The sequence below is a fragment of the Peromyscus californicus genome, unplaced genomic scaffold (genome assembly GCF_007827085.1).
Source record: "Peromyscus californicus insignis strain IS unplaced genomic scaffold, ASM782708v3 Scaffold_5__1_contigs__length_169319896, whole genome shotgun sequence".
Taxonomy (NCBI): domain Eukaryota; kingdom Metazoa; phylum Chordata; class Mammalia; order Rodentia; family Cricetidae; genus Peromyscus; species Peromyscus californicus.
In genome coordinates, this window is record NW_026294573.1 from 168,839,145 (window position 1) to 168,855,240 (window position 16,096).

At 38.9% G+C, this 16,096-nt stretch overlaps 1 protein-coding gene across 8 annotated transcripts in view; it reads left to right on the forward strand.

The window, feature by feature from the left end:
• The first annotated feature begins 492 nt into the window (after positions 1-492).
• Positions 493-16,096, forward strand: part of Eya1 (EYA transcriptional coactivator and phosphatase 1) — a 148,409-nt gene continuing 132,805 nt past the window's right edge. For 4 of the 8 annotated variants that reach the window (XM_052717817.1, XM_052717819.1, XM_052717818.1 and 1 more), the window contains exons 1-3: positions 493-690; positions 7,405-7,454; positions 9,003-9,130. In XM_052717817.1, coding sequence (XP_052573777.1) covers positions 604-690; positions 7,405-7,454; positions 9,003-9,130 — 265 coding nt within the window. In that variant the 5' untranslated portion in view covers positions 493-603. Of the gene's footprint in view, positions 691-1,612; positions 2,214-6,923; positions 7,455-9,002; positions 9,131-16,096 lie in introns of those variants that run through there. The other 4 variants (XM_052717821.1, XM_052717824.1, XM_052717822.1 and 1 more) reach the window with 4 other exon arrangements.

The window sequence follows — 16,096 nt, forward strand, 5'->3', positions numbered from 1 at the left end:
TTTCTGCTGCTTTAACTTTGTGTAGTTTGCATATTCGCCAATATAATCTTCAATGGATCAGATGAATAGCATTTTAACCATGCATATCTAAAATAATTTTTAAACTATGGGAAGCATGAATACAGTAGCTGAACGTAAAGTTTCAACCAGGGGTTAAATTTTATGTTTTCGGAAGCCTAGTAATAAATCTGAGTGCAGAAGAAGTCACTGTCTGGGTGTCTGATGTCATAAATAGAATTAACGTAGCATTAGATTTTACCTAACTACGATAGAAAACTCCATTACAGACAGTTTTGGTTCCTGCACATGTACTTTGGTATGTTGAAGAACTGATATTCCTGGTCTGTGAGAGTGGAGTGTTGTAGGTGGGAACATAACTCTATTTCTGCTGCATATGTGAACAGATCCAATAGCAATCAACTGTTTTCTGACCTGGCTTCCCAAATATGGTAGATGCCTAGCCCATGATTCCTTGCTGGTACTACACAAGATGAAATCCTAGGTGAGTTAGCACTTTAAGCTGTCTCTTAGGTTTGACAAAGTGCTCTTTTGCAAGCAATTTAGACTGACATCCTTTCACGGGGGAGAAGAGAGAACGCCTGTATGGAATTTTGGTCCTTAGAAGCCTTTAGTTGGGTTTGGTTTGCATCATCGGAATGGTGCTTTCATTTACAAATTGGCAGAGCTAAGGTAAGACCCTATCTATAGTTGATGTGAAGTTACTGTGATTTTTAATGTTTTTTCATACTAAGGTTAGAGCTTAAAAGAAGGGATACAGTTTAAAAAAATAATAAAAAGAGCAAATAGAATAGTGATATTGGTAATGACAAAATGCTTTCTAAAAATGAGCGCAAAGACGTTTATTTCAGAGTGAATACTAGTTTGGATGCATTTGCACTTAAACTGTGGTAAAGGACCCACAAGGTATTAGCCCATACAAGGGAGTGCGTTTTTTCAAGATTCCAAGTCAGCATAATGGCTGAGGCCCTGACTTGGAAGTGGAGTGATTTTGTGCCTAAAATGTGGTTTCTTAACTGATGCTCAACTCCTAGGTGAGTGTAACAGCTTATCACTCATAGATTCTGAATTGGTTAAGGTTAGAATTTTTTTTTTTTAAAGGAAAAGCTGCAAAGCCAGTTCCAGACTAGATGAATCTCTCCTCAAGACTCATTGAAAAATGTTAATGGTGAAATATTATCTGGGTCCTATCCAAAGAACTGAAGCCTTTGCCCTGCTAACAATCCTCGCAGCAGAATCGTCAGTCAGGCTTTCGTTGTTAAGCTGCTAATAGCTAACACGTTTGCCCATTCTCTCTCTGCTTCATGGAAACAGCTTTTTTATCTTCTCCAGACCTGTTAGTAGGTAGGTACATTAGGAAGACGTGTGAAAAGTATCCGGTTCCCTAAGTTTCGGGACCTCAAAAAAAACAACAAAAAGTATTGGAAAAGTGTAAAAGATAACGTGAAACTACTCCCCAAAGATCTTAATTGGGAGCTACTGGCGCGGGAGGATGTGTGTGTGTTGACAGCGGTTCCCACAAGTTCTTCCCCCACAGCTGTTTATTCAGATAGCATGGGGCGCGTCATTTACATAATAAATTTTTTTTTTAAGCAGCAAGGTTGAGTCAGTCCAAGCTGCTCCTCTCAATTGTTGCATTTAAACCAATAAGGTTAGGACAAGAGAATAGCTGTGGTTTGCGTTGCAAAAACAAAACAAAACAAAAAGCCCCGAGGCTTCGTGGGCAGACCTACAAGGCTGCGCAAACAAATCGGGGGGGATGAGATTGTGCCGTTTCTTTGTCTAGGCGTCTCAGATGCTATCTGCCGCTGCCGTTCGCTGGGGCGCAAAGCCGTTCCCAAACAGACCGCGGCGAGCTGATGGCTCCGAGCTTGCGGCGAGGTAGCGAGTGTGCAGGGCCACTTCCGACTGGAAACCTTCCTGCGGCTGTGCGCGGTGGCAGGGTCCTTCCTGGGGAAGGCGATCGCGCTCAGTCGCTCGGCAGCCCGAGACTGCAGCAGCGCCCGGGTACTGTTCCCCGGAGCCGGGCAATCCCCGGCCTCCGCGCCCCGCTGCCAGCCGCGCCGCAGCGCTGCTGAGAGCGCCGGGTTCCCGCGTTCCTGCCCAGCAGCCAAACTATGTCAGGAATGGAGGTCTACTAACACAGAAAACTCAAGGAGCACACTAAGCCGGTGGAGGCAGCAGATGTGAGCGCTGTAAGTACAAGCTGGGTGTTTGAAAAATTGTAGTGACCAAGAACAGCTGTCCGGTGGGCAAAGCCCGAGATAACAGGAGCGCTTTTATTGATGTTTTGATTTGTTTCCAAAGAAAAAGCATTATGGCTTGGGGAAAATGATGACACTTTGTTCCTGGGACTTTAGTAGCCACGGGGTTCAGTCATAAAAGTGAAATCCTTACCCTCCAAATGATCTGAGCCATTAGGATCATTAAAGGATCATTACAAATTAACTACTTTTGTTATGATCTTTATAAATAAGTAGAATGCTGGGTAAGGTTCTCGAAGGGAGATTATTTCGTATCTTTTCTCATTTGCTGCACTAGTCCCAGAATATTATTGTGTGGTGTTGAGCAGAGTGTTGTATCCGTACACAAATGTATAGATACTTGAAGTATACACAGTGGCGTATATTACAAGCGCTAGGTTGATAAATGAGTATACATTCCTGATGGGAAACACAGCAGATGAACAACAGACTAACAACCATGTTTTCAAGAAAGAAGCCTTTTTTTCTTCCATAACCAATTTACCAAACACTGTATTAAACAGGCTCATCTTCAGTACGTGATGCAATAAACCTTTGCACCACCAGCCCTCCTTCATGTATTTGTCCCTCTCTGGCCCTTTATGTGATTTGAGTGCACTTGGGAGTTAAAACTCCAGATTTTGAAACTTTTGGATAGCTGTATAAAGGATTGCCCTTCAAAATCAGCATCTGAATTGCTAATGAGTCACAGGCTTATACTTCTTGAGGAGTCTGGAACATTTAAGCACAGAATTTGCAAGAATTCAATATGTTCTGAACTGTCATTGAGTTTAGACAAGTGTTTTTAAGTTTCATTTCTTAAGATGGTCAGTGGCAGTTGGGAGCCATGGTGTGGTTGGAGAGGTTTGCAGCTGCTTTTCTAATGTGTCCTTCGAAGAAGGTTTTGTTTCATGCTCTTGTGAGTCTTTCTCCTCACTGTTTAGGGTTTGGGGACACGCATACATGAATAGTCATGCCTTTATATGATCAAACATTTGATATTTGACTTTCTCGATGCCTGAGTTCTCCTAAGGCCCGAAGTGTTTAGTAAGTAAGCAAGCAGCCGTGGATTTCCAGCCTTTGAAAACTCTTTGTGGTGACAGACAGAGAAGTCTAATTGAGCCACCGTTCAGCTTTAGAGTGCCAAATGAAGTCAACCGCTCTGTGAGTTTCACAGGCATGATAAATGATTTTTGAAAAGGAAAATTTCCATCGGAGTGTGAAAATGTATTTCCTAAGAACACAATGGGAAGAAAAGAGACCCTTGCAGCAGGAACAAAATCTCTTTTATCAGATAACCAGAAATATTTCAGTCAACATTGTCAATGAATGCTAATTTTGAAAACAGTCCTTTCTCTTTAAAGCTGAAGATAGGAAGGATGTGTTTTAAATACTTGTTTGTTTTGGTATCAGAAGGATTATGTTTTCTGATTTTCCTTAAAGGAGATAATGCAAAAAGCAATATGGGATATTACATTAAGATAATCATCACTAGCATTTGAGCATTCAGTTTATGGAAGCTTTGATAAGGAAATGCAGTGCTAACATTTGACAAACATCTACTTCTCCCTGGAAGCTCTTTCCCACTTCAGGGTGAGGGTTTTGTTTTTCAGGCAAGGTTTACGTGGCACCACTGAGAGCTGGAAATGTGGATGGAGGAGCAATGTAGCGAGACCCTATTCTGTTTAAGAAGCAGACTTATGGTAACAGCACTTTTTCCCCCTCCCTAGAAAATGCATTCTGATTAGAAAATTACCATTGTCTTTCAAATTGGGGAGCACACAGGTTGATCTGTGTCAGACAAAACCAGCTTGCCTGCCAGCTCTACTTAGATAGAAGTTCAGTACTTTCACTTTGAAAATTTCTTTTTAGTTTGAAAAGAAAAAAGTTTTAAATTATAGTCATTTTATAAAAATTGCTTCTAGCAAGCGAAAAAGCCCGTGGAAAACCCATAATTTAGACAAGTACCTAGATTTTATTTGCTCTGTGCTGCTCAGATTTAGAATCCCTTTCCATTTACAGTTTACTTTTCACAGGACATTATTAACTTTCTGGCTTCATACATGATCTTCTGTCAGATGCTTTTGATTGGTAATTTAGCAAAGTATAATAAACAGTGCAAAAGTCATGAATTTTGCTCTGTATCCTGAGCTCTGTGGTAGGGAAAATGTGATAAAATGTGTACCTTAAGTCTTGTTTGATGATCTCTCAGAGCACGTTTGCCTTCTGGAAATAATTTCTGGGGTTGAAGAGCATGGTATTAACAGATTTAATGTGGCTATTCAATGGATTGACGAAGTACTATGTGAGGTTTAACAAAATGAGAGAGACAAATTGAACATCAACAAAAGTTACATCTGTGAAGAATTATAAATTTAATTAGAAAAAAGGCAAAGTTAAAAGACCTCATTAACTAATCAGAAGTCATAGTTACTAGTGTAGGAGTCTTGAATTTAAATTCCAAGGAACTCTGTTATCTTTTTTCTTTCTATTTTCACAAGTCTGGCAATATGCGCGTTCTATGAAGAGTTTTTTAAAAAGCATTAAAATGAATGACCTTCTTGTATGATGAGATGATCATTCATAATACAATGGGTACTAAATTTGTACTCCTGAGAGTATTGGAATTAAAAAATAGCAGATTAGAAGATGACAAGAATTACATTGACTTTACAGATAAAGCAAATAAGTAAACATACTGGTGGCTAGCAGAACTTTTTTAGAAACCACGAACTCCAGAACTTTCTTTTGAATGAAAAGAGCCTTCATTAATTATTTTTGAAACACATTGTGGTTTTAGAGCTTTAAATGCAAAAAACTTTCATAGACGTTGTCAAACATGAGCGGAAATTGCCAGCCATCAGAAATAGGTGTCCTTTTTAGATAAGCCATTGAGGGAGCAAGGACGTCTCCCGACTGTACTGTAATCTTGCACTGCACATAAAAAAACTAAAAGCATGTGAAGTGTAGCATTTTGTAAACTGTAACTAATTTCACTCACATCTGTGTCTAATTGTTGTCTGCATTCGCATTCTTGAGAGTAGATTTATTTTTCCTGGACCACGATGTGGGTTCAGCTGACCAGCCTAAGTGAGGATTAGTTGTTTTAAAGTTATTTTGATTAAAGAGTCATTTTTAAATACAGTAACACACAACACATGGTTTAAATAATCCTTGAGACACAAAAGAATATATCTGAAGTACACTTCATGAAAGGAAGATCGTGGGGACGGACTTTTAAAACCTGCTCTCTGAAAGTACAGTAGAAACTAGGCTGCCAGCAGGAAAGAAATACGTGGTTAAGTGGCATTTTTTTCCAATAAGGAAATGCGTTAGAATAATTCTTATTTGTCGGTTCTTTTTTATTATTATTATTACCAAGTTTGATTAAAAAACAAAACCAAAAACAAAACAAAACTGAGAAACGGTAGGTTTTAAACTTCAAATACAAAAACAATGAAGTTTTCAAAGAATACAATGAAATAAAAATTCTATTTCTGAGATTGCACTTTCTAGCTGATTTTGCAATGGGGATATATTTTAGCATCGCACAGTAAGTATGCTTTAACCTACTCTTACGTAATTAAGCCAAGAGAGTTCTTAAGATGAAGTCCGTTCTCACCTATAATTTATTCCAGGTGTGTAAAAGTAGGGGCATTTTATCCTTGAAATACATTGCTGCAGTTTCTAAAGGAAATCAATCTTGCGTGAGAACATTAATTAAAAAAAAAAACTGCAGAAACCTGTTATCAAATAATGGACATCTGCAGGCATTGAAGTTAGTAACTTCAGGTACTCAAATGTCTTACAACTTGGTTTTTGTTCTGCATGTAAAAAAAACAAAACAAAACAAAACAAAAAACGCATACCTAGAAGTTCCACGTAACATTATCCCAAGACGTTTAGACCGTCATGATGCTTTATTCTCGCTAGAAAGGTCGTGTTTCTTAATTTCATAAATCATAATTAAAAACTAGCAGGACTCAACAGAAGATGTTTAGGTGGATAACTTTAACGTCATTTGAGACGCTTCACTTCCCATCTGTGCGCTGCAGCCCTAACTGATGTCAGTTCAGGTTGAATGAAAATGCACATCAAAGATCTGGAATTCTGTGCCATTTTAAAAGTTAGGCAGAGTGCTCCTGCCTGCCTGCCTGCCCAAGCGTTGGTGGGAGCTTGCAAACCGACAGCAGCTGGGCTCACCTGAACCTCATTACCTGCTGGCCCTTCAAACTGCCTCTGAAGGGCAAATTAGTGAAGTTGGGCAGTGAAGTTACCCAGTTCAAATTTATCTGGAATCAAACCGAACATGCAGGCTGGCTGGGCTGGTGAATTAGAGTACTCAAATATGCATTGTACTTCAGTCTAAAAAATGGGACACACACACACACACACACACACACACACACACACACACACACACACACTTTCTTTCATGTTGTCCAGTGTAGCTGCATAAATACTCATTGGGTTTTAATTTGGCATAGTTTAAACAAGTACAGTGCTCAGTGCTGGGACTTTGGTTATGAAAACCTGCCTTTGCCTTGTGTCTTGAGCTGTACAGCATGGCCTGAAGTTGTTTCATTGACTCTTAAATGACAAATAGTAACTGGGAGAAAACCATCCCGATAAGGCTAGGAAGTGGTCAGGAGGCTAAGGGAGTGGGCGGGCGCTCTAGTTCAGCTGGCTAGAACAGAAGATGAAAGATCTGAGGATGCTGGGGGATTATTGCCTCAACTACTGCTGCTGTTAAACAGACTCATTTGTTAATAGCTATTTTTTTTTCCCTTCTTCCCAAGCACCTTTTCCAAGCTCTGGGGCGAGACTGCTTTGCATGTTGATTGGGGGAGGGGTAATCCCATTTGCAGCTGTCATAGGCCAGTGATGAATCACTAGCCCGTCATTTGACTGCCTGCCTTCCCCTCCTGACAAGGGGAGGAAGGAGGAGGACAGACCTGCAGGAGGAAACAACAGTTGAGCCCTCCACTTAAAGACACTATGCCTTTCCTGGCTGCCCCGGCCTCCTTTTTCTCTTTCGGTTAAAAGTGAGCGTTGTGGGACTCAGCCATGTGCTCTATGTAATTAAGAGCTGACACCGAAGCACACTTAACAACCACTTCTGCTTTTCTACCCCTGGCCACAGGTGCAAACACCCCACACCGGTTCCGATGTTGCTCCTTCCTCACGCTGCAGGTAAGGATTTTGTTGATAGTCAACATTTTTGTAGCTTACCTTTCTGTGACCCGGATCTATTTTTGTCTAGCATTTCTTAATTATTTCTATTAATAGCAACAGCCTTGGTTGGAAATGACTTAACAGTTTGTGTGTATGTGTGTGTGTGTGTGTGTGTGTGTGTGTGTGTGTGTGTGTGTACACGTGTACATGAGTGCCCTTGTAAAAAAATAATTAAGTGTACCAGAAAGGCATGTGAGACTTGGTTTGAGACAATTGCTCCCTGTTGTTAGGAAAACTGTGTGTGGAAGGACAAGTAGGAATTAGTGGATTTGAAATCAGTTCTTGTTTGAATTCAGATACTTGAGGAAGTAAAAATGGCTTATGGGAAGCTATTCTACATCTGATAACCCACAATCAATTTCAGTGTAGCCTATAAATTAAAATGACCCCAGGTAAGGTGAGGAGCAAATATCAGCATTATATATCTGTAACATTACTCCCCCTGGATTATTCATTTTTTAGAAAAAAATATGTAATTTTTAAAATATAGTGAATGTGCGTTAGGCATTACAGTTCGTGCTGTCAGCAAATGAAGCTGTATCTGAGCATCTAATTAGTGACTTTAAATAGGCCCCCTGTTCATGAATAAGAGTGGTAAATATCAGAAGTATCTGGTTCTGAACTTGTCTCTGAGTTGTGGCTGTTGTGCCTTCTACAGCAGAAGTAACTGGTGAACTTAAGGCCATCTGGGAGGCATTGAACTGCTTTTTATATGGTGAAAATGCAAAATTACAGCATGGCACAGAATTTTCTTCCCCCCCCCTAAGTGACAGCTGAGGCGCTCTGAAGGCTCATGGTCCCACAGACCCTCTGTGTGTCGGCCTTATCCTTTTTCAGTTGGCTACGGTGTATGTAATCCACAAAGCAAACAAGTGGGCCGACATCATGATGTTTTAATGCTGCATTTGTTTCAAGAGAAACAGAGGGACAATGAAGTCGTATGCCAGAGTAAACACATGCACCAGGACAATCTCACTCCCTGTCACCGGGCTGCAGGCTTCAAGTGCTTTATTTGGTTTGGAACCCATTAAATAACAATTGGGTGTTAAATTATAAAGGGAGGATTCAGTGCTAATTTATTAGATGAAACGGATTGCACAGAATAGTGATTTATTTCTGTTACACGTGTTTATGTATTTGCCTTTTCTTTTAGGAAAATAATGCTCCCGGGGATTGTTTTAATATAAAAATGACTTCGTGTTTTCTCCTGAATGTTAAAATAGATGTTGTCTGACAGTAGTTTGTGAATTCAATTATACAAGAAGGGGAAAGACTTTAAAAAACTGCATGTGACACTTTGGCTACCTAGGATGAGTGATGCCTTTAGTAGTACATGTGCTGAGAGGACTGAAGTCGGATGCAAGTTGAACTATTTCCAGTGTAAGAAGAGATACAATGGGACTTTTGTGCACGTGTGTTTCAAAGAAGGTGTCAAGTCATTAGCACATTAAATAGTGGTGTTATGAATTTGGTACATCTGTCAAACGCAAAGCTTCTTGTCTTTAGGTCTATGGAAATGCAGGATCTAACCAGCCCGCATAACCGACTGAGTGGTAGTAGCGAATCCCCCAGTGGTCCCAAACTCGATAGCTCTCATATAAATAGCACTTCCATGACTCCCAATGGCACGGAAGGTGAGTGTCTGTCTGTCTTGCTCTGCCCTTGTTTCTTCGACAGTGTGTGCCTTTTCACTGCTCGTGATCTCTGCCCTTAGAGTCACCAAACTCTTCCTTCTGTTTCTAAGGAATTTGACTTCATCCGTGGTCCCCATTAATTGGGAGTTGCAAATTCCTGGATTGTCACATTCCATAGACTGGTTTTATTTTAAGACATATATACATATACGTATTGAAGTATATACATGTGTATACACAAAATGCTTTTAACTTGGAATATATTTCTTTGTGTTGGTCTGCATGTTCCCGTCACATTATTATTTTGTATTGTTTTTCTGTATGACTACTGAAAATTTGGAATTATTTCATTTTATTTTCCATTTTGTTGGCAAATACAACCAAATTTTGAAAAATGTCAACATCAAACTGGATTACTTCGGATCAGCAAAGCAGTTTTGTGTCTAGTATTCCTGTGGCTTTGGCCACTATACTATAAACAAGAAGAGCCTAAAACTTGATACCTATAAAGTATGCAAGTCTGTTTGGCAAGTTTGTGTAACATTTATTCACTTTCTTGAAGAATGAGTAGTATACTTTAAACATAGCATCATAATTATTTTAATATAATTAGTACATATGAATGTTTATGTGAATTGTATGTAAATAGAAACATCTACTTCAATCCATGTATATTTCAATTTTAAACACAGAAGGCTATATGTATACATTACTGTTATGCACAGCCACTTAGGTGCTATGCATATTTTTATAACTCAGATGTATGGAAGGATACATTACATGTTGCATTACATTTATTTTGACCGAAGTCCATGGGAAAAATCTTCACTGATATTGTTGCTTATTTACATGTTACTAAGCCATAGGGTATTGATGGATTCATGAAATAAATATTATTGGAAGTTCAATGGATTATCCATGCTAGAATTCCATTCATAGACAAACCCTTTTCTCTCAATTCTCCAATCATAACAAACTTTTATCTCAGATTTAAAAAAAAACATAAGCATAATTGAGTTATGTACAATTTTTATCATTTTGGTGTAGTGTTTGAGAACATATCTGGGAAAGTCTTTTAAAACTTATAAAGCTATAAAATCCATATAAAAGGATAAAGCACAATTAATTATTTCAGATATAAGGTGTTTTGATGTTTCTACCAATAGTAATGATTTTGATGTACAACTGTTCTGTAGTTCTCTTTACAAGTAAATATATTCCTGTGTACTGTTTATGGAGAGTGGTTGTTGTCAGAAGGAGAAACTTTGGGCTGATTTAGCAACACGGTTAATCTCTGGAGAAAGCAGCTTTCCACTGGAAACTTCTATTCATGTCAATCATTAATCAAACTGAAATTTATGCAAAAGCCATTTTAATGTTTAAATAGAGAGTGTATACAGCTTGAACAGTAACAGCAAGTGATCAGTCCTGTCTCGTCTCTGGCTTGACTCTGTCTTCAGGTGGGAGCCTGTTAGCACAGACAAGGTCTGGAGACAGTCATACAGCTCACCGTAGGATCCTCCTCAGCTGGGCCCAGTAGATTGTCAGGGCGCTGGGCATTCAGTGAGAGGCTGTCCATACAAACCTGTTACTGTCAAGCTCAAAAAGAAAGCCACTTAAACAAGGAAGACGAAGCCTGTTAAACTATTTTAATTCATAAGATTTATTGATATAAGAAAAATGACAAAATAATAACATTTTATATATGTTAGAGTGAACAGGAGTAAGAGGTTTTCATCTTTCCAGGGGGTCGCTGACATGCCACCTCCTACAAGTAAGAGCCACCTACTGTTTAAGCAGAGTGCCTATATGTGTGAGGTGCTCCCTTGGATGGTTTTGTGTGAATGAGATGTGGTTTGATTTTAAAGAAAATGTGGAGCATCAACATATTTCTAAATACCTATGTCTCATCCATAGTCAGGAATATATTGTATATATATTTTGTAATATTTTTGTACAATTAAAATTAGCTTGAATAATAATATTCTAGATAATTTTGATAATTGCTTGAAACATTCAGTCTGTGAGACACTTAGAAAGTCATTTCCTTCCTTTCTTTCTCTCTCCCTCCTTTCCTCCCTCTTTCCTTCCTTTATTTCTTTTTTCTTCTTTGGTTTTCTGAGGCAGGGTTTCACTATGTAACTCTAGCTGTTCTGAAAGTCACTATGTAGACTAGGCTGGCCTTGAACTCAAAGATCCTTCTGCTTCTTGGCCTCCTGAGTGCTGGAATTAAAGGCATACATCACTACCCCTGATTCTTAGAAGTAATTTCTTATCCTTAAAAAAAAAAAGTTAATTGTACAGACTCTGGTGATGCACTACACCTCCACCATGAGGAAGATGGAGACAGGAGGATCAATCAGGAGTTCAAAGAGATCGTCAACCAGGGAAGTGAGTTCAAGGCCAGTGTGGACCACAGGAGATCCTTTCTCCATGGTAAAAACACCAAAACTCTTGACAGTTTTAGGTCTTGGAAATGAACTTTCAAGGTTCACTTTCGAAGGAGTACATAAGTATTCACTGAGTCCTCTTTTCAGGTTTGCTCAGTTTGCTTAAAGGCTATGGTGGGACACAATAGGATCAGAAGCCGAGCTAAAGGCTCACTAGACATTATTCAGAGCACTAAAGGAATATTTTTGTCAGTTTACTGGAAAATTTAGAGCATTTTTTTAGCCCAAAGCTTCAAATTATAGATGCAAATTTTCCTCATGATCTGTGTTATATGACTTTAGATCCAGATATATCAAAAAGTTCTAGATTATTCTTTGTGAATCAATTTATCATGCTCCTTTTCTGTTCCATCATATTCTTGTTTCATTTTTCTCAGCTACCACCAGAGGAATTGGGCTGAAAATTAGCAAATGTATTAACGTCTGGCAAGCTTCCCTGGGATATAGTCATTATAGATTTTCCTTTTCTTTCTTTGAGATATGATTTAGTTTGAAACCTGAAGTGTTTATCAATGAATTAGAGGACTGGGTAGGAAAAAAAAGAAATTCATTATAACTAGCCACTAAAATCATCACTTTTCTTCATTCTATAGCAAATACTTCAGTTCTCTGTACACACACACACACACACACAAACACATACCATGATAGATGTTTAAGTGACTTCCCAGCAGTCAGTTGAAAATAATCTCAGCTCAATTTAAATTAATCAAATGGCCAGAAAAACTTCCATACAGTTTACAGTTGGCTTTGACTGAAATTGGATTTTGGTTGAATTGGGTTGTCTTCTCTCACTCAGAGCCAGTTATTAAACTTCCTGCCACCACTTGTCCATATCACCGAGGCTAAGAAAACAGAAAATCTTCTGTATTAAAAAAACCCCATAGCTTCATCTTGAGAACAAACAAGAAGAAAATATAATGGAGAGGCAGAGGATATTAAGTTTCTTCTGAAGTCTGCTGCCAAATTATTCTAAGATTCCATGCTTGTAGGTTCTACACTCATAGACTAGTGCCTGTCTTCATGGTTCATCTCAGGGATAAAGACAGAAACACACCAAGCTCCAGCCTCAAGAGACTGTGCTTTTTAGTTTTCTAAACACAGTGTTCTTCGTTATAATAATTGAATATTGCATGTTGGAAAACGTTTAGCTCTTTGTATTTTTTTTAAGGCCAACATCTCTGGTTCTTGTTGCAAGTTGCTACTGGTGTTATCCAGTTTAGAAGTCTTTGAAATGTAGAACACAAGTAGGTAAACGTAGTTCATTAGTGACACTAGTGAAGACTTGACGGGCAGTGGGAAAGTGTTGTTGGGAGAGATGAGTTTCCAACAGAGTCAGTGAATATTTATTTCAGTTAGTGTTGAACAGGTTCATTCGGGAGACACTAGAGAATGTTTAAAAGCACCACCTATGCATGATCCTGAACATTTCCCCCTAGTCTTTTCAGTAGTCTTCTAAGGTACAACGGAATAGAAATTTCTTATGAAAGACATTAAAATATCACCTCCCTTCACTCTATAGCAAATACTCAGTTCTCTCCATGTGTACACACACACACACACACACACACACACACACACACACACTCACGCGATAGGTATTTAAGTGCAATAGTCCAAGTGAAAGTCGTCCCAGCTCAACTGAAATTAATTAGATGATCAGCAAAACTTCCATGCAGTTTGCAGTTGGCTGTGGCTGAATTTACATGGCTTGTCTGGTGTTATGTTAGAATATAATTTTGAAGAACTAAACTTTCGGGTAAAGTTAGCTGAATATCAAAGTGTCCAGTGTGAAAGAAAGGGGGGCTTTCTGGTGTGGGCATGTGCTCAGGCTTGTGTTGTGAAAGCCTTGTGTTGTATTCATGATGTGAGAAGTCCTAGCAAACTACTTTTCTTCTAGACCCAGAGCCAGAGCAACAAAAGGATTTTTATTTACACACCTAATTAGGGCCTTGTTTGCAAAGCAGGGATGTTTTCCCCCATCTTTGTTTTTTGTTTTTTTTTTTTTTGATTGTCTTAAATTCACAAGAGCTTGAGATGGATGAGTTCTATACTGCCAATTTGAGTGTTTATTTTTGGTTGTATGGGGCTGGGGAAGGAAGAAAAAAAAAAAAAGGAAGGGCTGAGTGAGGCTCAGAGCTGCAGTTCCCAGTTTCCTCCATTGCACTGTGCATTCAGATTCCAGCACAGGAAGCTTCTACTGAACCAGACACATGGGCTTAAATGATGTAAAAGCAGATGGAACTGGGATTCTCACTACCATCCATCTCAGGAATTCTACAGTAATTCAAATAGTAATTTCAAATTTGTGTATCAGATTTCCAAGATTGTGATCTTGAATTAGGTGGATAAATTGCCTGCATTTAAAATGTATTCAATTGTGTTTTGCATATTTCAGGGTGGTAGATTAATCCAATAACCCACATCTATATAACCAGAATCTATTTTAAAGTAGTTCTGTCATTTCCACAAAGCTTAGAACACTAGCAAATAATTGGAATTAGTTTTCTTCTCTGTATATGTCAGTAAAACGTAGTTCTGGCTGATGAGAGTATTTTTAAGGCATCTTGTTTACAGGAAGTCTTCTAACTCAAGTGAATGTGTTCCATTCGGGTTTGAAGCTGACCCTCACAGGCAATATTTGGGTATCTCTGCTTGAATATTCTGATGTCAATAGAAACATGTTAATCTAATTTCACCCTTGCTTACATTCTACACTTAATTCAGTTTCTGTGAGCTTAAGGGACACCATGAGGAAAAGCACTCCTAAAAACATTTTTAGAGTTTATTGATGGCCACAACATTGGCTTCTTAGAAATTCTTCTAAAGAAAAAGCTATGAAGGAATAAAATAATGAGTTAGAATTTAATATTTGCTATGTGTTATATACATGGAAATAATTCTCACATGTCTGTTAGTAATAAAAATAGCTGTTTAAGAACATTTTGTTGGTCATTGCACTGACTGTTCACCACATTTTTTTTAAATTAAATCTTCAGGAAATTCGTGGAGCTGGCCAGAAGGATGGCTAAGAGTGTGGGTTTGGATCCCAGTGGCATAGTGTGGGACAGATGAGCTACCATGACTCAGTTTCCCCATAGCAACAAATCTCACGTTAGGCTTGCCATGAGCATGTAATGTAAACCTTGTGACATATTTGGAACTTACTAAGCAAGAGCTTACTGTATCTATTAATATTAACTGCAAGACCATATGTAAATAATAGTCACTTCCATGCTATGATTTCTGTTCTACAAAGAAAGCTGTAAAAAGTTAAGCACCAAGTTTCAAGGCACATAACTTGTAGTGGGTATCAACTGGAATCTGTGCTGGTATTTGAAGAACTGCTGGCAGAATCCAATGCCTGGGCTTTGCATCACTGCATTTTTCTCTGAAGAGAATATATGACCTTTCTCATTTACTAATGTCTTTCTCAATGCCTTTCTCTGCGATGTTGGAGCCCTTAAACATGCTAGCACCTTCAGCATGGAGGATGTCATTCAGTAGTGAGCATCAGACTGCACACAAGTTGAGGGTGGAGACCTGCGATAGAAGATGGACTTCATGATAAGGATGACTGCTCAGGAGAGTTGTGTCTGCGATCTCATGTGTGGTTGTGGGAGAGTTCTTCTGTGTCTACACATGCCTAGCATGTTGCTTCAATTGCTTCACTCTGGGGGAATGGTCTCTAACTAGTTTTCAAAGCTTTCAACTTAATTACAATTCTGTCAGCCAGCCTCTGCTTGCTTTAAGCCTTTTGGAGATGAAAAGGCGATGTGAAACGACCCCTGCTTTTCATTACAATAGCCATTATTATATGCACGTTTGTGAAATTCAAAAAACATTTTTGCTACTGCTCAGAGTAATTATCTTCTACTTTGGGAAATATTTTTTCAGTGCATAGTGAAGTGGATGGTCCTGTGCCTTTTGGTGTTGAAAATCAGATGTGGACATATTTGTCAAGGATGTCACAGGAACAGCTACAAGTTATATGTGGTTGGAAGAGACAGAACGGTTTAGTTCAGAGAACTAATTGGGTGGCATGTGTGAACCAGTTGGAGGACAGTCTTTTTTCACCTGTCACCTGTTAATAAACCAGTTCTATTCTAGTAAGCCAGGGATTTGGATGCCTGTTACCGGGAGTATGCCCGGAGTTTCCAGGTACCTAGGCTTCTTATAGTTAGTGAGTAGATTTAGATTGCATATATTCAGACTGTGTTCAGTTCTTCAGCTGCTAGTAGAGAGTCAGAGCTCTGTGACATCTCTGTCCTGGTTTTCCTGTATGAGCAAAAGTGCATCTGCCCCCAAACATCTTGTCTTCTGGGAGAAAACTAAGTTTCCTTCAAGGAACACAGGTGAACTTTTAGGCAAATCCATACCTGTTTTAAGTAATTCCTGATTTCTTATAATGTTCAAGGATGCCTTGGTGGTGAACAGCATGTATGAAGTATGTGTACATGTGTGAATCTTGGAGAAACAGCCTAGAATACTTCTCCTCTCCTTGACTAATCCTGTG